This window comes from Amorphotheca resinae (genome assembly GCF_003019875.1).
Source record: "Amorphotheca resinae ATCC 22711 unplaced genomic scaffold M430scaffold_4, whole genome shotgun sequence".
Classification (NCBI taxonomy): Eukaryota; Fungi; Ascomycota; class Leotiomycetes; order Helotiales; family Amorphothecaceae; genus Amorphotheca; species Amorphotheca resinae.
The window spans coordinates 2,138,457-2,160,392 of NW_020194474.1; the positions used below are offsets into that span (position 1 = coordinate 2,138,457).

The 21,936-nt window shown below is 50.3% G+C and overlaps 7 protein-coding genes across 7 annotated transcripts; 3 read left to right on the forward strand and 4 right to left on the reverse strand.

Annotated features, from left to right (window-relative positions):
* Positions 1 to 90: 90 nt before the first annotated feature.
* M430DRAFT_137934 (hypothetical protein) lies at positions 91 to 1,157 on the reverse strand. Its single transcript, XM_024862541.1, has 2 exons — positions 538 to 1,157; positions 91 to 487 (listed from the first exon to the last, which is right to left on the reverse strand). The coding sequence occupies exons 1-2, from the start codon at positions 966 to 968 to the stop codon at positions 157 to 159; spliced, it is 762 nt and encodes a 253-aa protein (XP_024722717.1). The 5' UTR covers positions 969 to 1,157; the 3' UTR covers positions 91 to 156.
* Positions 1,158 to 5,007: 3,850 nt separating this feature from the next.
* On the reverse strand, positions 5,008 to 6,235 carry M430DRAFT_34382 (hypothetical protein). Its single transcript, XM_024866540.1, has 3 exons — positions 6,058 to 6,235; positions 5,733 to 6,010; positions 5,008 to 5,685 (listed from the first exon to the last, which is right to left on the reverse strand). Exons 1-3 carry the CDS (start codon positions 6,107 to 6,109, stop codon positions 5,236 to 5,238), a joined length of 780 nt encoding a protein of 259 aa, XP_024722718.1. The 5' UTR covers positions 6,110 to 6,235; the 3' UTR covers positions 5,008 to 5,235.
* A 1,560-nt stretch (positions 6,236 to 7,795) lies between these two features.
* Positions 7,796 to 9,093, forward strand: M430DRAFT_57859 (hypothetical protein). Its single transcript, XM_024868696.1, has 4 exons — positions 7,796 to 7,914; positions 8,047 to 8,159; positions 8,211 to 8,874; positions 8,927 to 9,093. The coding sequence occupies exons 1-4, from the start codon at positions 7,803 to 7,805 to the stop codon at positions 8,983 to 8,985; spliced, it is 948 nt and encodes a 315-aa protein (XP_024722719.1). The 5' UTR covers positions 7,796 to 7,802; the 3' UTR covers positions 8,986 to 9,093.
* Positions 9,094 to 10,060: 967 nt separating this feature from the next.
* Positions 10,061 to 11,008, forward strand: M430DRAFT_18115 (hypothetical protein; the record flags this gene model as incomplete). The annotated part of the gene is made up of 2 exons (XM_024863794.1): positions 10,061 to 10,394; positions 10,479 to 11,008. The coding sequence occupies 2 exons, from the start codon at positions 10,061 to 10,063 to the stop codon at positions 11,006 to 11,008; spliced, it is 864 nt and encodes a 287-aa protein (XP_024722720.1).
* A 487-nt stretch (positions 11,009 to 11,495) lies between these two features.
* M430DRAFT_98641 (hypothetical protein) lies at positions 11,496 to 13,702 on the reverse strand (the record flags this gene model as incomplete). The annotated part of the gene is made up of 4 exons (XM_024870134.1): positions 11,496 to 12,930; positions 12,984 to 13,191; positions 13,241 to 13,512; positions 13,572 to 13,702. The coding sequence occupies 4 exons, from the start codon at positions 13,700 to 13,702 to the stop codon at positions 11,496 to 11,498; spliced, it is 2,046 nt and encodes a 681-aa protein (XP_024722721.1).
* Positions 13,703 to 15,255: 1,553 nt separating this feature from the next.
* Positions 15,256 to 16,572, reverse strand: M430DRAFT_18117 (hypothetical protein; the record flags this gene model as incomplete). The annotated part of the gene is made up of 1 exon (XM_024863795.1): positions 15,256 to 16,572. The coding sequence occupies one exon, from the start codon at positions 16,570 to 16,572 to the stop codon at positions 15,256 to 15,258; it is 1,317 nt and encodes a 438-aa protein (XP_024722722.1).
* A 2,785-nt stretch (positions 16,573 to 19,357) lies between these two features.
* On the forward strand, positions 19,358 to 21,799 carry M430DRAFT_34384 (hypothetical protein). The gene is made up of 2 exons (XM_024866541.1): positions 19,358 to 19,709; positions 19,771 to 21,799. Exon 2 carries the CDS (start codon positions 19,784 to 19,786, stop codon positions 21,479 to 21,481), a length of 1,698 nt encoding a protein of 565 aa, XP_024722723.1. The 5' UTR covers positions 19,358 to 19,709; positions 19,771 to 19,783; the 3' UTR covers positions 21,482 to 21,799.
* The last annotated feature ends 137 nt before the right edge of the window (positions 21,800 to 21,936 follow it).

Sequence of the window (21,936 nt, forward strand, 5' to 3'; positions counted from 1 at the left end):
ATTCCAAATTCCCGGGATCCATGAACCGAATTTTGTAAAGTACAAGTTTGCTTTTCGAAAACGCTAAACGCCATTCCTCCCCTCTAGATTCTTCGGAGCTAAAATTTTTTGGATTCAAATGCCTGTACCCCAAGCATTATTGCAAGATGTTACCGACTAGTAGTATCGAGGGAGTTTGATAGGTGTTGCAGCAGGGGGAGGAGCGATATGAATGGTCCAAGCTGTGATGTTCGTTCCATTCGTTCCATTGTGTGTTCGGTTCCATTCGAGGCTGTGGGTCCAATTCATTCTATTCATCCCATCTGTTCCGTTGTGTGTACGGTTCCATTCCGCGCTGTGTGTACCGTTCCAGTTGTGGTGATGATGCTTTTTTCTGGCCTCATTCTCATCGAAGTTCTTCGCCTTATCCTGGAAGCTCTTGAAGTCCGATTCGTTCTTAGGGTTGATGGCGAATACCATGCCTTGCTTACACTCACCCTTGGTTTTGCTAAGTTCTGTCAGTCTTTAAGCTCGAAGAGCTGAAAGGAGAGGTCATACCTGTAGAAGAACATTGGCTTCTTATCATCACTAACAGGGAAGTCGAGGAAAGCTGTAGAGTTTTGGATGAAAGTAGCTTTGAATCCTGAATCAAAGACTCCATCCTTCACACAAGGGTCATCCCTAGAGCAAGATGTAACAGAGTGGTTCCGAGGGAAGAAGGTGAATCGGACGATATCACCAGCACTGGCCATAACGAACGGCGGCTCATAGGCGATCTTTCCATCTCTGCCAACTTTGACGTGATGGGTTGGTTGTGAACCGTGTGCTGTTCCTGTCCCCGTTCCTGTGCCGTGTGCATATGTGTAAACGACAGCATTAGTTCCTGTCGCCGTTTCTTCAGCCTTCTTGTGAGCCAATGCACTTGGGGTAACTGTGGCTGGAGTATTAGTCTTGGTGACTCTTATCGTTTTCGTAGCCCCATCTTCCATTGTTGTGATTCTGACATTAATGACATTGACCTCTTGAATCACCCCATGACTTCCGTAAATCGCTTCGACACAATCATACTGTTTCCGGCCAGTGGGACAGGCTTTTACTGTTTGTTTCCCTTCTGGTCCAATGTCATATTGGATAGCCTGTTTCTGGATAGGCGGATTGGGAAGTCGGTCGTCCGGAACAGGATGCACAATGTTGTTGTTAGTAGTGTTGTTGTTGTTAATGTTGTTGTTGTTGATGTTGTTGTTAGTTATATTGTTGACACTATTGTTTATGTTGTTGACACTGTCGTTAACGTTATTAACGTTGTTAACGTTATTCACGTTATTCACCACATTAGTGAAGATAGGCGTAGCAGACGAGATCGACACAGAGGTGGTGAAAACTGTAACGGTAGCCGGTCCACCATTAGAAGCCGATACCGTTGATGTAACAACAGAGTTTGACACGACGGCATTGACCACAGGACTAGGGAGAATGGACCCAATTGAAACGACTCCATTTTGAAGATAATGATGAGTGACTGTCGTGCTAACTGTTGTGCTAAGAGTAATAGTGACAGGCGCTGGCGGGGGTGGGGGTGGTCCGGATGGTGCGGGAACTGCAGGGGCACAGACTTGGGGAGCCGCTAGAGCAGCTCCTGAGAGGATGGCAGCTGCTGTGACAGATGATATCTTCATCTTGAAGACAAAAGGAGGTTTAGATGAGAGAACACAAAGAAAGGCGTTTCATTTACTAAGAGCGCCTCGACTGCGAAACCGAAAGTCTTGAAAAGAGACGAGGAGAAACCGATCAAGCCGAGTGGGACGAGCGTGTTGGTCAAGAACATGGCTTCCAACAGGATAGTTCAGATAGATATATAGGCAGAGTGCAAAGACTGACTTCAGACGAAGGAAGAAATTCAGCAGAAGGAAGAACTGCGCAATATCCCTTCCCGTTGGCAGGAGCTGCAAAAGATGAAAAAAACATAATGATTGGGGCCGAACGATGCCTGCCGGAGCTGCCAAGGTTGTTGCGCCTTATCCCGAGCACGCTGATGCAGGATACGAGCTTCGACTTGCTTTTGAATATAAGGTTGCGGGCGGGCCAAGCCCCAGATCGACATCAGGATCACCACTGCTTTCGACCCGGGAGAGGAACGTTGGAGGAGTCGCCAAGGCCACTAAGCCTCGGGGTGGCCACCTCGACCAGAGCGGTGATTGTAGATAAGGCTGAGGATTGCGGATTGCGAGGATAACTGCATCAACACGTGGGTAAGAATAAGGTTACTGATTTGGCGGACATCAAGTATGCACCGGCAGCGGGTTGTTGTTGGAGGTTCAGCGAGGGAACGCCGTTGGAGTTGCGAAGGTCGCTAAGCCCCATAACCGGTCAAAGCCATGACCGATACGATGACCCTTCCGGGGTTCAAAATATTGTATGATTGTACTCTGTACATTTGTCTGTTATGAAAGACAAATCAATCAATTGCTCTTTTGTATAAAGGAATTACAACTACGAACGGCACTTCGATTTGGGTCTTGAGATCCAATCAGATTAGTACCTTATGGATTGCTGCAACGACCCCGGAGTATCTGGGCAATTGGGATCACAATAGTGACTGATGTTTTAGGTCTTAATTTCTATAGCAGTCTATTCCATCAATTACATGTATTCAAACTCTATGTCTAGGCCTAGACATTGACCGAGTTGAATTCCTGAAAATGGAAAACATCTATATGTATCAGTGTCGTGCCTCTGCGACCAAGGTCGGCGAGGTCTTGTCCCAGCAAATGTCCTCATATGCTTTCCAAGTAACCATATTTTCCTCACAGCCAGATTTAATGCAAAACCACCCTGACGCCAATATCATATGCTACATCGAATCATCACAACTTTGCTCGTCGTTGGGTCCATGACAAACCCACTATTCATCAGCGGCAGGGCCTCCAACGGCCCCCTCTTCTCTACCCCCACCATTCAGATCACCATTCGAAGGGGCCTTACGCAAATCTCTGCCGTCCCTGCTACCTGGCCTCGATGTACAAGGACTTATGCCACTATATATCGAATTCGGCCTCCCACTATCCCGAAATGTCAGTAACTTTCCAAGCAGGCGAACGGCGAACCAGCAACAGTAGCACGGGAAAGAGACAAAGGCAACATACCCATCGGCGGAATTCTTCCATTTCCACTCAAAGCCCGCCATCATCTCTCTCTCTTTACTCATCCGTAACCAATGGTGCTGCCGTGGTGCAAACGCCTGCCACTCTTTCTCTTTCCTCCTCCTCTCCTTCTCCTCTTCGCTGTCCTTGTCGCTCCTCCACGTCAGTCTTTTGCTCAGTCGTGAACTCGTCTTCGTCAGTGTAATCATAGGCAGATTTCGGTTTGTCGAGGATACCGTGCGTGTGGATTGTAGCGGAGGGCTGGTCGACCCTTGGGAGGAGCTGGACTCGGACACCGACGAGGTGCGAGTTGTAGAGCTGAGGGAACCTTGCCCCGAGCGGTGGAGAGCGCGGCGGAAACGGTCTCTGAGTCCCATTGTGTATGGACAGAGGGAAGGTTATGGCCTCGAGGTTTTCTTCTCCTCCGAGCTTCTCGTCTCCGCCTTTTGGCTTCGGTCCCTCACCGTTCCTCACCGCATCCAACGAGTCGTGTGCTCCGGAACCGGGTTGGCCGTGTTACCACACCAATTCGAGTACAGGAATTGGGATCCCAGCTGGAGGTCTTGGTTTGCTGTACTGTGCCGAGTAGACAGCTGGGGGAATGAATTGATTCATCGGGGCCCAAAGGTGGGAAGGATGGTGAAGGACGAACGGAACCGGTTCCCTCGTTCGGAGTGGGCTGTGGCTGGGGTGAGCCTCCGCGAAGCCTGAAAGCCATGACGCTCCTTCTCCGCTCCTCTGCGCTGTGGGGCGCCCGGGGTTCCGGTACGATCACGTGATGTGCTGAGCCACAGCGCCAGACGACATATCCTCCGATCCTCTCGATGAACGTTTGCATACCAGTTTACGTCGACAACTGGAACAAGTACCCCGGAAAAAGAGTCCTTATCAGGTTCGTCTTGCCTTACAAGATAGGAGAATTTACATGTCCTGGCAATGGAGCAGCGTACAAGGTTTGATTGGCCGGGCTCTAGGAGACAAGCTATCACTCTTCCCATCGACTGATGCCTTCAATTGCTTTGTCTCAGGATATCGGATAATTCGGATTGCTGGTATTGATTGAAAAATGTTGTATGGTGATATTGTAACATCTCTTACCTGTAGGAGATTTAGAGAGGATTTCAATCTCTCACTATGCCCGAGCCACGGATTCTGGACTGAAGGCATTTGGCATTATCACGTAGCCATCACGTAGGATATCCTGCATGATGGGGCAGGAGGGACGGATCCTTGACCTCAATTTTTGGGAGATAGGCAGGGATGAAGTCGGAGTTCGACATCCTGGTAATGTTTCACTTGTTGTCGTTGCAGGTTTTGTTGTCAAAGGCTCGGACTCTGTACTTGTTGCAGGTTGCTTCTTATCTACCTTCAGATAGGAGGCGGCCGCTATCAATATACATTTCGAGAGGTAAAGCCGTGCGAGGGGTCGAAGCTGGCTAAACTCTGAGGCTTATAGCAATGAATCGAGCAGTGCCTAAATCATTCCTTGCACCAACTACCGAGGGCCGCCAATGCATGTTAAGCGACTACTCCGCAAAGAAAGGGGCGATGTTACCCAAGGACACACGACACACTTGGCAACATTATATAATGTCTTTCTGGGGTTCTGTCGTCACGAGACCTGAAGCGCTCTGAAACTCGGATCACGGTGGCTGTCGTAAGGCCATTCCCCCGACTTCTAGGTGTCGACCTCGGAGGAGATTCGAGACCATATCATGCTATTATATACCGGCTCATTCCAGCTAATGCTCCATGCCATGAAGCTTGGCTGGTTTTGTCCCATATTTCATGTCATCAAGACACGAAAAGCCTCAATATTTCCGTTGTCACCCCGGAAGCATCGACGTTCTAGCCAAGACTTTGGATTCTCGAAGTTTATGTCTGTATGGCTGCAAAAGAATCCTGTAAATTGAATTAATCCTATCCTCAACTACTCTTTGGTCCAACTATCTCTACTCAAGCCGCGGGTCTACCGTCGGCATTCATAGATTTCGGGCTCCCTGCTCCCACTCGGTATCGTACCATCCTACCGTTCCAGCTCGGACCCCAAACCTGTCATTCCGTTTCTACTTATTACCTGTATCCAACCAATCCACAGGATCTCACCAATAAGCCCTTAACCACTGATGTTAATAATACTGGCCTGCTCCTGCTGTTGATTCACGAAATCCACAAAGACCTGCTGATTTGGCTCGATAATGATCGCGGGATCTTGAATAGCCTGCAAGCCTCCAAAGTTTGGCTGCGGAATACCGGCTGGGAGGAGCATGGTAGCATTGCTGAGTTCTGGCGTAGCGTTGGGATCCATGGTCACAACATTAGGGTTGACTTGCGCGGCGGCACTTGACTGAGCAGATGCGACCCCAGCGGGAGTTGCACTGACGTTGTTGAGGTTTGAATTGGCGCCGTTCCCGCCGATGATCAGCTGTTGGGATTCTTGGATCATGGCCATGACCTTCCTGGAGGATTGGCTGTTGGATTGGATCTGCCGGGCCATGTAGCGGGTATTGACGTTTTGCGAATTGCGTTGATCTATGACTTCAGTTACGATGATAAGAATGGTGTTCTGAATGTATTAGCGAGGTCTTAGAAAAAGATAGGAAGAAAGCATACCACGTTATTGTTGACATTTCTGAAGTGATTTTTGCGGATATTGTCCTTGTTCTCCTTCGTCTGATCGATGACAATGACCGTTTCTTGAATAAGCTGGACAAGTTCCACTTCCGAGGACATTTGCGAATTGGTCAAAATCTCTTCTTGGAGCTGAGTGATAGTGATCTCTTGGTTCTTTCGCCGTTGTAGCTTGCGAGGAGCATAGGTAATTCCTCGCTCAGCCAGCTCAACTCCGCGTGCGCCAACCTTATTCTCGAGCCTCAAATGAAGATGGGGGGCTGTAAAAGTAAGTTATAGACCTAGATAGACTTGAGATGCCTACTACCAGCAGCAGTGAGAGAAACAAGTCCCACGACAAGTAAAGGGTTGAGAAGCATGATGATAGTGAAGTAGTGTACTGAAGATGTAACTGATTAAATAGTATTTGTATATAAGGACTGTGGCGGCCACTAGGGCGCTCGTGAAAAGAATGGATAGTTGAGATGGGCACGTATGGAAATTTGATAATGGTGCTGGATCAAAAACCTTGGGAAACCGAGTATCAAGTCTTGATATATAACCTGCACGCTTTGCGGGGATCCTTTCGGATCCAGAGTTATCCGTCCATGAATTTACGCTGGGACCGCACAACGTTAAGCTTGATCGAATTAGACTCTCCCCGGACATGGTAGCCCCAGTCAACGATCACATTTGATAATCTAGGCTTATGCCTTTAGCAAATGCATGTCTATGTGTCGAGAACAGACCATGAATGGTGGTGGAAAAGCCAGTCATCATTGTCATAACAGGCGGTAGCATGAAAACCGAGCTGGGATTGAGACTTCTGGCATGCCTAGCGCTTGGATATGTATTGGTACGTCCTATGATAGCATTCGGGATGACAAAAGACCATCGGATCAATAACCTTAAAACTAGTCTTGCCCAATGGTGAGGGAAATTGGGGTCAAAACGTTCCAGTGCACTAAGCTTGGCGGATTCACCCCTACCCTTCACGAGACCCACGCGAAACCCATATGGTATCAACGGATCAAAATCACGAACGTCGCGACACAACTGGTGAGAGATATCTTTTGAAGCACTAATCTTGGAATAATAGGTATGGTAAGATCAGATAAACGACCAAGGGGCTTTATGAACAGTCCATGAAAGTGGCGTCTAGATGTCTAATATTCTCATGGTCAAGGCGCGTATCCTCTGAATGGCTTGATATCCAATCCATGACTGCTGCGGGGTTTGAAAAGCGGCTGTAGCAACAACTAAGCCACCATGTTATCTGAAGCAAAGCAAACCAACGGAGCAGCTTTTCTTGATCTAGGTCCATCCCAACTGGGAATTCTAGTCTGGATTCCACGGCGATCGGCATCGGCTTTCCGTACCATGTTCCCAACCATCCAAACATGAGGACTCCGAAATTTTGGTAAGAGGTACTGAGACCTCAGATGACAGAACATGAACCTGGCCGTGCAGTGTAGTTCGGATGATGGGCACGATTGGAATGATAGGTTGAATAAAAATGGGATCATTAGATGTCTCAAGTTTGGAGTTCCCTCCCAAGATGTAGACAGATGGTAGTGGACTCAACCAAATATGGTCTTCAGCGACGAAACCGACTCAAACCCAGAATGGTTTCATGGCGAAATGCTATCCAGATGGGAGGGACCGCCAACGATGAGATGGAATGAAATTGGGGTGTTCCCCGCAGCTACTAGGCTAGAGTTCACCTGCAAAATTGGCCAATCCCCAAGATTGTTCATAAAGATCAGGCTTCAATATAAATATATAAAGGCAATGCCGGAAGAGTTTCTGAATAGCTTCAAAAGGACAATGCGGTTCAGATCAGGATGCGCTGGTGCCCGGCAAACGAGGCGAGAAGTTCTCCAATTCAATCTCTTCAATCTACACGTGACTTAGCGGATACAGTTAGCTCGAGGCTAAGCCACATTTGGTGGCTGGAGCTTGGGATCTGAACTCCTCGCTAAAAAATAAAATTTCACGAGAAAAGAAATCAAGCTCTATCTTCTCAAAAACCCACCCTGCACCCCAATCGCTTCCCAACGAACGAACGCAGAGATGGCATTCACACCTAGAGGCGGACGAGGCGGCGGCGATCGCGGTGGACGAGGTGGTGGAAGAGGCGGTGATCGTGGTGGACGTGGGGGTTTCTCGAGAGGTGGAGGACGAGGTTAGTTTTCACATTTTTTTCAGAGCTCAACTTCGTGGCATTGAAACCTGTCGTTGGGCGAGCGCTGTTTATTTCTGTCATCGTTATGCAACACACACTTCTGAGAACAAGCGTAGCTGACCGGGGGGTAAGGAGGTCGAGGTGATAGCAGAGGCGGACGTGGAGGACGCGGCGGAGCAAGAGGACGTGGAGGCCCACGCGGAGGAAGAGGAGGAGGGGCAAAGGGTGGTGCGAAGACCATCATTGTATGTCGATCCCTGATTTTTTCTCACCAAGTGCCACCTAACAGCCCATAGGAACCCCACCGTCACCCAGGTATCTTTGTCGCTCGTGGAAAGGAAGATATGCTGGTGACCAAGAACCTGTCACCTGGCGAATCCGTCTATGGCGAAAAGCGCATCAGCGTTGAGAACGCTGCGACCAAGAACGAGGATGGCACCCCTAACGTTACCAAAACCGAATACAGAGTCTGGAATCCCTTCCGTAGTAAGCTGGCGGCCGGTGTCTTGGGTGGTCTGGACGAGATCTTCATCAAGCCTGGCGCAAAGGTCTTGTATCTCGGTGCTGCGTCTGGAACATCTGTTTCCCACGTCGCGGATATTGTTGGGCCTACCGGAACAGTCTTTGCCGTTGAGTTCTCGCACCGTTCTGGAAGAGATCTGATCAACATGGCTACGCACCGCACGAACGTCATCCCAATCATTGAAGATGCTCGTCACCCCCTCCGATACAGAATGTTGGTCTCGATGGTCGATGTCATCTTCGCTGATGTTGCGCAACCTGACCAGGCTCGTATTGTGGGCTTGAATGCTCACCTGTTCTTGAAGGTTGGCGGTGGAGTGGTTGTTTCCATCAAGGCCAACTGTATTGATAGTACTGCGGCCCCCGAGGCTGTGTTTGCAAGAGAAGTGCAGAAGATGAGAGAGGAGAGAATTAAGCCTCTGGAGCAGCTGACTCTTGGTACGCTCCCCTTTCCGCGTCTTATATTGATCTCGCTAACTCCAATACACAGAGCCATTCGAACGTGACCACTGTATAGTTGCTGGCCGATACATCAGAGCCCAGACATAGAGGTTGCACTGTCTCTTGATCCCATTTCAGTCTCTCATCACACTCCTGGCATCATATGACCTGATGCCTATCTGCCTTCATGCTGCATTGCGTACTTCTTCTCGTGTCAGGATACGGATGGTTCTTGCTTTACTGGTGTAACTAGTCAGGATGGCGTCCAGGTATGCCGTAGGTTTTGTCTATAAAATAAAAGAATTGCACTTGTCTCGGATTGATTTGGTACCGATGTTATACATTCCAATATGTGAAATCTTGGTGAAGCAGTAGCGCATTAGTGCAGGGTATATTCTCGTGGCGGATAAGTTTCATGATCGGGCAAATGGAATTATGAAGCCAGTTTTGGATTCTAGAACTGGCTTTCTGATATTAGAGTTGCCTTCTTTGCATGTTCATTGAGCCTTGGGGGATTCTAAAGGCTCCAAAGGGTCAACAGGTGCACGGCGCACAGCCACCCCGCTCCTCTTACTCCGTGTCTGAAGTTCGCTCCTCCTCTCCCCATCTTCTCAAAGAACCGGAATTGCGGTTCGCACCGTGGCCCTTTCTCCAATTCCAAGCCTCATCAGCCGCAATTTACATATATGATCTACCTCACAACTACCTTATCTGTCGTCTATCAGCCCTCAACGATCAACTCTGATCATGATCGCCCCTTTAACTCCAAGTTGCCATTGACTTGCTCAGGAGAAGGAGAAGCCTCTTTCACCTGCTAGTATGCTACACACCAAGTGGTGTTTCGCGTGGATTGTGCCACATTGCTACAGTACCACAGTCGCCCTGTTCCTGTGTCACAGACGAACAGAACCAATTACCAGGCATTTTCGACCTGTCTCTCGTATTCTTGGCCTATTATTCGACGGCTGAAGTCAAGCATCCCTCAGCCCCTATGGGGGCGGGGGAGGGTCCCGCATATACTCTTCAGTATCTTCTTCATCCCATACGCCTCCATCTCTTCTATCAAGTCTCTCTCGAGCCTCACTCGTTTCCTTCATCTGCTACTCAGAAAGGATCCTCAGTAGAAGAGCGAATGTCTTGTTAATTGAATTCCCCCCGCGCGCTCAGGAATCGAGTTCAAAGAATGGCGCCCACTAGACCTCTCCTCCTTCTCCTTCCATTCCTCACAAAGGTCCTCTCCCAGGCCACCCCGATCTACATCAATGAGGTCCCTCTGTATTCCCAGATGGCCAGCTGCGCCGAAGCCCCCGTTAGCAGTATCGTCCGCGATATGTATGACGGCTGCGGCGACCACGGCGCGACCACATCCTACACCTGCTTCTGCACGGCCAGCTCCTCGATCTTCAACCACAAGATCGCAACCGCCGTCTCCAGCGCGTGTAATGGAACGGCTGCGGACGTCAGTACTGCGTTAGAGGTCTATCAGAGCTATTGTGCGATTGGCGTCACTGCACTGTGTTAGTTACCTAGGGCACCCCAATCTTCCAATCTTCCCACATGGCCTTCGTTCGCTGATGCAGTATCTTTCTTTTCTTTCCCAGCAAACATAGCGACTACGACATCAAGCCTCTCCTCAACACCCACCAGTAGTACCTCCTCTACGACGTTACCCATCATAAATCTCTCTCCAGATCCCACCTCGACGCCCACCCACTCCCTCGCATCTTCAACCTCCACCTCCTCCCCCATCTCCCACGCCCACACCTCTCCCTCCTCCGGCGCCAAAGCCGGCATCATCATCGGCTCCATCAACGCCTCTCTCCTCCTCCTCTACCTCCTCATCTTCCTCTTCCGCCGTCGCCGTCGCCGCCATCCTTCCCACTCCTCATCCTCTCCCCCCTCCACTCACCCCCAAAAGCCTACCGACCCCCCACCAGCTGACCCTATTATCTCCGCCTCGCAATACCCTGGAATTTCACAACAGCAGCAGCCGCCCCTGCGCTATCATGATAACGGCCTCATCTCGCAGGACGGCACTTTTATCTATGAGAAGCCGGCTTCTGGGGAGGATGCGCCTAAAGAATTACCAAGCTCGTTATGTCATCCTCGTGTTGAGTTGGCGAGTCGGTGATTCTTTTCTTTTTTCTTTCTTCCTTTTTATATCCTTATCTTTTTTGTCTTTATCTTTTTTGGGGTTTATTTGGTTTTGGGGAGTTTGGGGAAATGTTTCTAGATGGTTGTAAAATAAGTATTGATACCAAAGAAGGATAGATACCAAGGAAAGTTGGCGCGAGATGGGGGGGGGAGAGTCGGGATGCTTCATTCTTATTTCTTTTATTTCGTATACCGTATCATATCATAACGTATCGTATTATACCCATATTTCAAGATTTTATCCAACATTTCCTCGCGAAGTGCAAGATCCATAACTAGTTGTCAATCATGCAGCTCATGTGATAAAGACTCATACATACATGGCACTCCGAGGTGAGTTGTGACTTCAGAAGACACAGCACGAAAACCGCAAAGTGATGATTCTTGAATTCCATCTATCAAAAAACCATTACTTATTGAGAGATGTATCATTTCGTTTCCCCTGAGGCTTTCTCACTTTGTATCTAAATAGCCTTCCTACCATATTTCGCTCGGAACAAAGGATCCACGGCCTTCTCCAACTCCATACGTTTGAACGCCTCGGTCCTCCGGACCAGGTCACGCTTGATATCCACATCCCGGCGCATCTTCCTCGCTGCTGCTCTCTTGGGTTCGTCCCGCTTGGCGAGGCCCGCGCCCGCGACGCACTTGCCGCCATTCCAGGCCGCGTTCGCGGCCGCTTTCCACAGGGCGCGGACATCGTTCACCATGTCGAGGGTGTAGAACAATCTGCAGTCGGCTTCCTCGACGACGTACTGCGCGGGGACGCCATCGTTGACGTTGCCGGGCAGGATGTTGTCTCTCAGGTTGATGCCCGTGCTGGTGCTGCGGTACACCGGGAGGAGGGACAGCTGGTTGAGGGTGGAGATTTTGTCGGCGTCGGTTGTCTGGCTGATGGCTAGCTGCGCGTAGTACTGGAAATCACCGAAGCCGAAGATCTGCGCGCCCTTGATGCCGCCGACGCCTTGGATGGGGTTGGTGTTCGGCCGGCCGCCCATGGCGATCGATTTCACGCCGCCCTGGAGACGCATGAATTCGCTGAAAATGGTGCAGGTCGAGGCGCAGTAGCCGTCGTACAGCATGATGATATCTTCGGCGGCAAAGGGTTGCGTGAAGTTGCTTCTGCTGCCGTATCCAGTGACCTCGGTGCCAAAGCCGTAGGTTGTGTTGACGGTTGTGAGAGGGTCGTTGAAGTTCCATCGAACTAGGTTCGTGAATGAATCACCTTTGTAGACGTGAGGAGCGAACTTGGCGTCAAAGGTTTCGAAAGGCTGTTCGGTGGAGTTGTAGTCGTATCTGTAGTTGAAGAAAGTCTCGTAGTCGTTGATGAGTTCATTGGAGGCAGTTTCTGGATTGTAATCCGCTGGAATGGCATCCGATATGACTTGGGCGATATCCAAGAAATACTCATTCTCCCTGAATCGGGTGTAGTCCTCTTGGATAATGTGGGGAAATAGCTGCCTGAACAGGTCGTAGCCCTGCAGAATATATCCACCTCCATTGGCACTGAGATCGATAACAAGCTTCTTCTTGCCCGCGGCAACGGCATCAGCAAAGAAGTTTTGGGCCACCGTTTGGAATTCTAGCGGGGATTCTGACTCGAATGCCAAAAGACTAATCACCGCAACGTCTTCAAATCCTTCGCCATCCAGATAGTAGCCGGAAACAATGGAATCATTGGTCGTGATAACAGGAGCAGGGTAGCCCGGGGCAATGACAACATCCTCCGCTGCTGTCTGACCCTGCGCTGAAGCTGCTTCTCCATTGGGGTTACAGAAGACCTCGTAAAATGATGAGCCATCCGTGACGCTTGAAAAGTTGCCCTTTACATAAGCAATGTTTTCGAGGTCAAGGAACGTTCCATTCTCGAAAGTAAAGGTGGTGTTTGGCCCAGGGTATCTAGAAAATTCAGCATCCAATCATCCCCATTCAAAACCGGCACGAGGACTTACATATATCTGACACGACCGTTGATATAAAAGTACCCGTTTCCAGTGCCACCTGCCTCGAAAGCTTTTTCGAAGAACATGGTGTTGTAGGCCGCATCTGCATCTTGGTTGAAAGACGCGGTGTACGCCCAATCAGCAACATAGGTTGAGGCATCAATTCCGTTGATCAACTTGACAACGGAGGCGGTTGACGGAGATGAAGTAACATCCTCTGCAGACGAGTTGGCGATTGGTCTGCTTTGCGGGAAAGAGGAACTCACCATAAAGATAGATCTGAGGAATCTCTACCCCGTCACTGCTAATAGAAACCAGAGCCCTCTGTCTTCCCCAATCAAAAGCCCTAGTGAGGAGATCAGGGTACATGATGTAGTGTCCATCATGCGCCGGAGCAAAAACCTGGTAAAGGTCTGCCTGGAACTCGTATTCATTGGCATAGGAATTGTTCTGGAGGTTCGCCTTGACCGAGGCAAGCTTTGCAAAAATGTCAAAGGGCGGGTAGAAGTAAGTTGGGGGCGGGTCCTTCAGGAAGGCACTATCTAGCACATGGGATGAGCATGAACATTCGATGTCAGGTGATCATCAGGGGAACACATACCGCTTTGGAACTCGAGATAAGGCGCGATGGCATCCACGAGCTCAAGCGCAGCATCTGAGTTCAGGGGCACGGAATTCAAACAATCGTAGGCCAGGGATGCGGCTACGGTGGGGGTTGCTGCAAACATATCAATCAGCATCTTTCGTGCAAGCGGGATCTCGAGCCATACCAGAAGGCGAGACGGCGATCTGAGCTGCCCAGGATGCGCTCACAGAGGCACACGCTCCAGTGGCCGATGTTGGCGTCGACGTCGATGTAGGCGTCGCTGTTGGTGCCGCAATACAGCTGCACGCACTGGAGATCCGCACCGAAGGGCTGCCGACCTGGTTCGAGACGCATGCCTGGGCCGCATACGACGGGATGGCAGTAGCAGCAACAATGTTCTGCGTGAAGGTCGCGCAGAACGACTGGGCGGCTTCGAGACGGCCGGGGATCTGCGTCGCCCTCATGGCCCGCAGACAGTTGTCGGCATTGCAATCAGCCGCTGCCAGGGCGGCGAAGGCGAGGATGGCGAGGGAGCCTTTCATTGCCGCAACGGTACTTCTGATTCTTCGATTCCGGGCTGTCTACCTAGGGAGAAGAACGCAAAAGCCAAAGCCAAAAGCCCTACCTGGGCCAGGCGGGGAGAGCGACAACATCTCTCTTTATATGAATTCGATTCCCCGTCTCCCGCTCTCCCGCCAAGTCTGGAGCAGGCGGCCCGCATTGTGCTCTGTAGGACGATATTCGTGCTTTTATTCGTGCTCTTCGTATCTGGCCGGCCCTGGCTCGAGAAGCTCCACGGACCTTCTGTATACGGGCAAGGGCGCGTCCATCGCACATCTCATATCGCACATTGTAATTTAGGCGCTCCCCGCGAGAGATATGTAGGGAGACCAGACGTGATAAATGGGGGATATATGCATCCGCTGTGCCTTTGAAGTTTGCACAGATATCGACGGGCCGCCGCGCTGAGGGAGAGAGGGTTGGGATGTAGATAGGACGGAGGACGTTGTTGTTTGAATTGCGCTATCTGATTGGTCCCGTTCCTGTCTCGCCCGAACCATTTCCAGGGGCATGAATGCCACGAGAGGGGTTTCGCCTCATTTCTTGTATAAATGTACGATTAACCTATACGATGTGTAAGTACAGTAATCGTGAGCGTATTTAATCAGGATTGCTACCTTTTTTCGAACTTCTGATGTTGATGAGTATTTTCTCCGCTTTGGATTCTGCAACTCAAGAGACGTTGGCTGGCAGGTGCTCTGGCTTCTCCATTTCAAAACTTGCAACCCCCACCCTGATATATCTTCAAGTCGTCGATGATTCTGGTGCCACGCACGCTCTACACCAATGGGCAGTTTTCTTGATGCTCCTAGATCATCGACCTATCATTTCATCAATTCCACTACTGCACATACACCAGGAGCCACCCAAAGTTACTGAAGATCTAAATCATTTCTTGAATCCTAAGCTCCGCTAAGCAGCTCTGAAAAGGTCATTCATTCATCAGATAACGCATCCTGCTTCTATCCAATCAAGTGTCGACCAGCGGATTGTATTTCTTTCGAAGGGACAATAGAATTCGGAGACATGGCATATACTTGTGGCAAGAAATTGGATCAAGGATACGGCCCGCTCGCATGAAGTGTCTATTGCCAGCTAGAAGATGCTCGGAGGATTCAATCATTGTACTATATATCAATTAAGCCCCTGCATCGAAGCCAACAATGATCCTTTCACCAACGCTTTGATCGCAGTCGCCATCTGCTCACCAAACACTCCTGGGTCCTCCACCTTACCCGGCGTATTCGCCGACGGTCCCACTCCCACAATGCGATGAACATCACTGCTGCACGCAGGCTTCAGTGCTCCCAGATCCGCTAGGGCGTCCTCGCCAGCAGCGCCGAGGGCAGCCAGAGCATCGTATGCGACGACGACGGTTAGGTACGGTACAACCTGCTCCGGTGTGGGGTAGGGTTCGATGTCCGGGTCTTCGGAGTGGCCCTCTGTGAACCAGGTCGATTTGTTAGTTAGGAACCACTTGGGCGTCATGAAGGGACGGAATCTTGTCTTCTCATCGATGGTATCGGAGTAGAATTTGATATCCTGTGCTAGCTGGGTCTTCCGGAGGTGGATCCCGAGCGGGTGGCCTGTGGCTGCTAACTCTACAAAGAATTCGGAGTATATCTTGGTTGCAAATGCAGCAACTTTGGTGTAGACCATAGAAGGGATATTTTCGTCTTGGATGTATTTAGTAAAGGCCATAGCGTGATCTAGAGCAAAGTTGTTGTTCGTTGCAGTATTGTCCGCTTTCAAGACTCCTTCGCCATCGAAGAACATTCCTCCTTGTACTGAAACCCTGTTTATAGCTTTCCTTACTAATTCTGGGTGCTCGTTTGTAAATTCTGAGATATCCATAAGAGAAGACAGAAGCACTAAAGTCAGTTTCCGCTCTTCCTCTGCGGCTTTTCCAAGAATCTGGAGAAGAAGATCTTCCCCTTTCTCAAAAGTGGTCGTACACGGCGCCATGAAGCTACAGTGCTTGAATTCGTATTCATTAACCTTGTGCTGTCTTTCCGAACCTGCGGAACCAACAGCTATTGGCGTCTTTTGGAGGTCTAACAAATCCAAGGCGCCTCGTCCGAATCGAGCCCTTTGTTGTGCGGGCATTAAGTTCGCAACAAAAGCCTCGAGCTCCACAAGTCCTAGGCGGTGTAGCTCCCCTAACAAGACCATAGCCATAAGGTCGTCATAATCCTTTGCAAGATCAGTTATGACAGCGAGGCGCGGGGGCTTTTGACCACTGGCAACTCGATTCTTGAGGGTTTTTAGGAGTCGGTCGTAGATATCTCTCTCCGCATGGTTGAGACCTTTTGGTATCTTGGGCCACAGTCCAAGAATTGACTTGGATTTCTCCATAAAACGATTCTTGAGATTTTCGATAAAGTTGCCGCTTGGTGTTGGATCCTCGTTATCTGGAGGGTCGTCAGGTCCCAAAGCCACTTGCCGAGACATTGAATGACGAGGTTCTTTCAGTATTGTGACTAAGAGGCCGTATTGTATTTTGCAGGCTCGAGTCACCTGTAAGAAACAGATTTGAGCTTTGAACAGACAGCACGGTCATTATAAGGCAAGGATCGCGTGCAGTACGGTCGATGCTCAGGATAAAGAAAGACTCAGAAACAAAGACTTCGATTATTTAAATAAAACTCGGAAGAGAGTATGCCGGATCAGAGTGTTATTCAAGAATGCAGGTGAGGCAGGTAAAAGGTAGTAGGTAGGTAGGTAGATAACAATGGCTGATGATCGATGCGAAAGGAGGTCGTCTGCCTCGATGATCTAGATGATGTTGGACGCATGCGGCCTTACCTTGCCTTAGTCATCAGAGCTCATCTGTCCCGAGTGACGGCCAAGTTGCCCTTTTGCGACGTGCAACAAAACTTTCTGAATCCTGGAAGGTCATGTGATATGCTTCCATCTAACGCATTTTGTACAAGTTACAGCCCCAATAATAGGTATATATCTGCTCCAACAAAAGGTGACAATTTCTACCTCTAAACAGAATCTGCCATTGACGCTGAACTCCAAGAGGAGCACCGATGGAACAGCTTGGATGATCATGTGATGAGTCGAGAGCTTCTGCCACTTCTTTTGTTGCACATCGCACTCGGGCGCAACCTCGGAGGGTGTCAAGACATTCCCGAGGATAATAATAATCGACACAGGACAACTCTGTGGGTGTCGCACAGACCACGTCGGGGAGCCATCGGCAATTGCTTTGACAGCCGGCCGACACACTATCTTAAGATAGAAGGCCTCTCATTCGCTCGCTTAATCTGAGGGTCATTGCTTGCCACCTCCTTTTCAATTGAGAAGGCTGGTTTCTCGAGACTTGGTCGCAGAGCATGGTTTACTATGGTCTAGAAGACATATACCATCTCTTTGCTTAGACGGAACAGAGTTGACATTTGATATAGGATGATAGGAAAGGAGGATCTATGACTTAGGCTGAGCGAGGGACTCTAAGTCTGCTTCCATCGTTCTCAATTCCTGTTTGATATGCATCAGGTATTTTATGTCATATCATATCCTAACGTATCTCTCATCTCAATCTACTACTTGATTCTAGGTCTACGCATCCAAATTCCTATACTGTCCTATTTTAAACCGCATTGTTGCCCTTGCCTTCAAGGCGCTCAATACTGCCTTGCTTTTTTGGAAAAAGAGAAGGGGGGGGGGGGGTTCATTTGCGGGTTGGTTGACATTTTGTATTCGTGGACAACGATATTTTCTGTGGATTCCTCTTGAACGGACTGGAAGAATGGGAGTCAGCCAGTATCGGCCCTTGCCATCACTCTAGAAGTCCAGGTAGATACGGCCACGATTTTCAATGTTCAGGGCCCAGATCGTAGAGATAGGAGAGGGGGTTGGTGAACTTGAAGTCATTAGTGAGGGGCACTTTCACATCTGTTTCGCTGATTTGAAGATAAGTGTTCCTTATCACGCTTCTTCCAAGCCGTCGATAAACACTCCATCGTCCATTTCTTGGTCCTCATGCATTCCAAAGTAGTGGCCCTGCCTCCTCAACGCTGGAGGCTGACTCGCGCCCGCCTTGACGCGAACCGACATTTCTAGCCCGACACTTCGGCAGGGAGTTATGGGTAAGTAGACTTTCAGGCTCTCAGCTCACAAAAGACCCTGCGGCTGTTGGTAGGACCCTACCTACTCAGTAGGGGCATTGGTGGGGCGACAAGCGAGGAGTTCGTTTACTGATGTCGCTGAGCGGCTGAGGTGGTTGGGACAAGAACTGTGGAAGAGGCTGAGTCGGTGTTGGAAGAAGTGGCTCTCTGATCGGATCGAAGCAAGGCTGATTATTCCAACGGCATGGCAATCTTCTCTCTGCCGACCGGGTTCACGATCCACGATTTCATCCTGTCCTTTCTTTGCTGTTTCGAAATTGCTCCACTCTAACCCTTTTGTTATTGCGAATCATGTTTCAAAATGACAGGGCTCGAAGGGACAAATTGAAAGACCTCAAGATGAAGAAATCTTAATCGTGAGAGAGGCCCAAAGATCGACGATTATTTCTCGACTTCCTGTTCCTCATGTTCTCAGAGGTTGCCCAGGTGGGTCGGGGGTCCATGATAGCACGTGTGACTTGGCGAACACCCTTCTATTGCATATCAGGAACCATTTCGCTACAAATGCGCATGTAGTTCGTTGAATATTGACTCGTGTCGAGCGAAGCCCCAGCCATAGAGTTCAAGCTGCTCACATAGAATATTCTGCAAGAGCGGCTGTACCCCACGAGATCGCATGTATTCGGGTCCATCATTGTATTCAAGCACCAAAACCCAACATATGAATCATGACCTTGAAGATACCATGGTATGATGCATACTGAACCTATCTGCTGTGCCTAGACAAACTGGGTGTCGGAGGTTGGTTGCTCGTCCAATAATAAGGTACACTGAAGTCAACACTGTGTGCGCCGTTCAAGGCTTGACAGGTGAAAGCTGGAGACACCCAGCCCCAAGATGTCTGATGCATAGGCCCAGTGGATGAGAGGCCTGCAGTTCCACTATGGCCAAGCAGATAAGCCTATGAGTCTATGATCATTGAGCACACCTTTTGGCCAGGAAGGCTGAGAGTGGAGCGGCGCGATGCAAGTCCCAGCCTCGTTGCAGAGTTTGCAGGGCGATGGATCGCCAGCCTCCAAAATTCCGGCGAACTGGGGAGAGAGTAATAAGAAATCAACGAACGCTTGGGGTGTGCTCTGATCTCTGCTCTTGAACAATACCGTACCTGTGGAATGAATGCAAGAGATCAATTTATCTGATCTGACAACTTGATCGATTCATCCATCACTCGAGGTTCGTGGTGCTACTGAACGGCACGGCACGACACGCGCGGGAGACGAATTCCGTCTTTGTTTACACCAACGGTTTTTATCGATAAGCGGCAATCCCCGCATCTAGGGGAAGAGCAACAAGACGGAGCAGAGGTGGAAGAGTATATCTTCACTTGTTCACTTCTTCGCTCATCAAGAGTCGGGAATCCCGTTTCCCTTCCCATCCCATCTTTCGCACCCCTGGTGGTGACTGGAAAGTCGGAACTCCGCTCTTTGTCCCTGTATCTCTCGTTGCGACGTGGTGCGACACCCCCCAGTTGTTTTCTTCCTTGCACTGTACGGCGGTCTGACCCCCAGTACAGAGAACGCAGAAACATGGCGACCCTGGCGGAGAATATCATCTGCCCTGAAGAAATAAGCATGCCATCGTCACCTACACCTTCATCTTCATCATCATTCACCACCAGCAACCTGCTGCCGAAACCTTCAGCCCATCGCAGGGCCCGCTCGTCGTTCGCAACGCCCTCGGTAGCAACCAGCAGAGACACGAGTGCGGTCTGGGCGGAGGACTACTACTGTGATACTGAGTTCGGAGACAACCTAGGAACCTTCTCCCTCGAGAACAAAGGAAAGCGAGGATCGACCTTCCTCCAACCTCCAGAGCCTGTCGCACTTGCTTCGACGCCCTTCCTTCGATCAGTTTCGTTGTCGTCCGAAGACGAGGACGTTTATCAACCTCCACAACCCGACCCTCCTCAGCGCACCTTCACATCATTTCTACCCTTCCGCATGCCAACTCGCAGCAATTCAGTACGTCCAAACAAGCGTCCCACGAAGGAGAATACCCAGCCCCTACTCGACGAACCATTCATGCCTACGCTCACAGGAGACCGCGACGGGGTCAACCGTGGTGAGGAGAAGCAGAAGGGAGGAGGACTGAGTTCCTGGTTCTCGGGCTCCAGCACGCCGGTGCCTGTGGGACTCATCACGGAGCAAGAGAGTCTCTCTCCACCGCCGAAGATGCCATCGAAGGGAGTATCACCCGAGCAAAATAGTGCGAACGGACAAGCTCCCTCGCAGCCCGACGCCAATAGGAGCCGTAGCAGCACAACGACCAAGCAACGCGCTAGCTCAACGGCAACAAGCCGATTCAATTTCTTCTCGGGCCAGAAATCCCCAACCAAACAGACCATACAATTACCCACGAGCATGGTGGATAAGGACGAGTTCCTCACATTAGACATCGGCGCTGCGCTCTTCCCTTCTTCGTCTGCCTCCGCCCAAGACCCCTTCTCACCAGCGGCCTTCAAGAACTTGTTGATGAACGCCGAGGGTCTCCTGCTCCGAATGCAGACGGCATACAAGTTACGCACTCTCTCACTCCACGAGCTCAGCGCCGAGAAGGAAGCGCAAAAGGAAGAGCTGGAAGAAGCGGAAACGAGAGCCCAATGCCTAAGAGCACAGCTCATCGAAATGAGCAACAAAGTTGCGGAGCAAGATCGCACGATGCAAGACCTCCTGGAACAACTGGCCCGGGAGAAGCAAGCCCGCGCCGAAGAGCGCGACGCCCGCGAGAAATCCATCGCCAATATCAAAGCCCAGCGCGAGCGCAGCCTCTCCGATGCCGAAGATCTCGGCATCAGCACAGCCTCATCACGCCGCCGCGGCCAGAGCACCAGCTCCGGCACCAGTTCTAGCGACTTCTCTGAGGAGAGCGACCACGACACCGACGCCGCCTCGTCCGTCTTTTCGCGCAGCCGCAGCCCTACCCTCACCGTCGCCAGCTCCGAATCCGCTGACGACTTCCTCCCCTTCCAGCAGTCCCCCTCCTCCTCCTTCCGCAAACTCACTCCGTCCCAAGCAGCCGCGGACCGCATCGCGCACCCGCATGCCCGTGCAGGGTCCGTTGACGACAGCGGCTGTCCAAACTGCGGCGGGCGCGACGCGAGCGTGGCGTGGGATGCGGTCGGGTTGCTGCGTGCAGAGAACCAAGGCTTGAAGGAGCGCGTGGGCCATCTCGAGGGCGCCGTCGAGATGGCGCTGGATTTATGCTCGGGCGTTCGAGGTCGCTAAGCATCCATCCCTTTTAGGAATGAATAGGGATTGGGAAATCCAAACATAACATACGATACATTACATACGGTATATACAGTACATAAAACCACAGCTCCCGAAAACCGACTGGTTTAGTTGGTTTATCAAGAAAAGAAAGGAACGAACGAAGCAAGGAAGGGAGGGGGATCAGGTGATGATTGGCGTTGTACAATTCCACGACTGGCTGGCTGGCTCTTTTATGATGGGGTAGTGGTTTTTCTACTTGTTACTTTTTGACTCTTCTTCTTGTTCTATCTTTCGACTTGGGGGTTTCGGATAAGCATGGGATGGCATGGGATGGCATACATGAATGACTTGCACTGCATTGCAATGCAATAGAACGAATGGATAGATGCATGGATGGATGGATGGATAGAACGAAAAGACAGCGCAGTGCATATGAATCTGAATAAACAAACAATTGGATCACGGTA

What these genes read in the sequence shown, in the direction of transcription:
- M430DRAFT_137934 (XM_024862541.1), bottom strand. Translation starts at nt 968, where the DNA reads ATGGAAGATGGGGCTACGAAAACGATAAGAGTCACCAAGACTAATACT. An exon ending in AAGCCAATGTTCTTCTACAG is followed by an intron (nt 488 to 537) that starts GTATGACCTCTC and finishes GACAGAACTTAG; the next exon opens with CAAAACCAAGGGTGAGTGTA.
- M430DRAFT_34382 (XM_024866540.1), bottom strand. Translation starts at nt 6,109, where the DNA reads ATGCTTCTCAACCCTTTACTTGTCGTGGGACTTGTTTCTCTCACTGCT. An exon ending in TGTTTCTCTCACTGCTGCTG is followed by an intron (nt 6,011 to 6,057) that starts GTAGTAGGCATC and finishes TTACTTTTACAG; the next exon opens with CCCCCCATCTTCATTTGAGG. An exon ending in GAAATGTCAACAATAACGTG is followed by an intron (nt 5,686 to 5,732) that starts GTATGCTTTCTT and finishes TAATACATTCAG; the next exon opens with AACACCATTCTTATCATCGT.
- M430DRAFT_57859 (XM_024868696.1), top strand. Translation starts at nt 7,803, where the DNA reads ATGGCATTCACACCTAGAGGCGGACGAGGCGGCGGCGATCGCGGTGGA. An exon ending in CTCGAGAGGTGGAGGACGAG is followed by an intron (nt 7,915 to 8,046) that starts GTTAGTTTTCAC and finishes CCGGGGGGTAAG; the next exon opens with GAGGTCGAGGTGATAGCAGA. An exon ending in TCTGGAGCAGCTGACTCTTG is followed by an intron (nt 8,875 to 8,926) that starts GTACGCTCCCCT and finishes TCCAATACACAG; the next exon opens with AGCCATTCGAACGTGACCAC.
- M430DRAFT_34384 (XM_024866541.1), top strand. Translation starts at nt 19,784, where the DNA reads ATGGCGACCCTGGCGGAGAATATCATCTGCCCTGAAGAAATAAGCATG.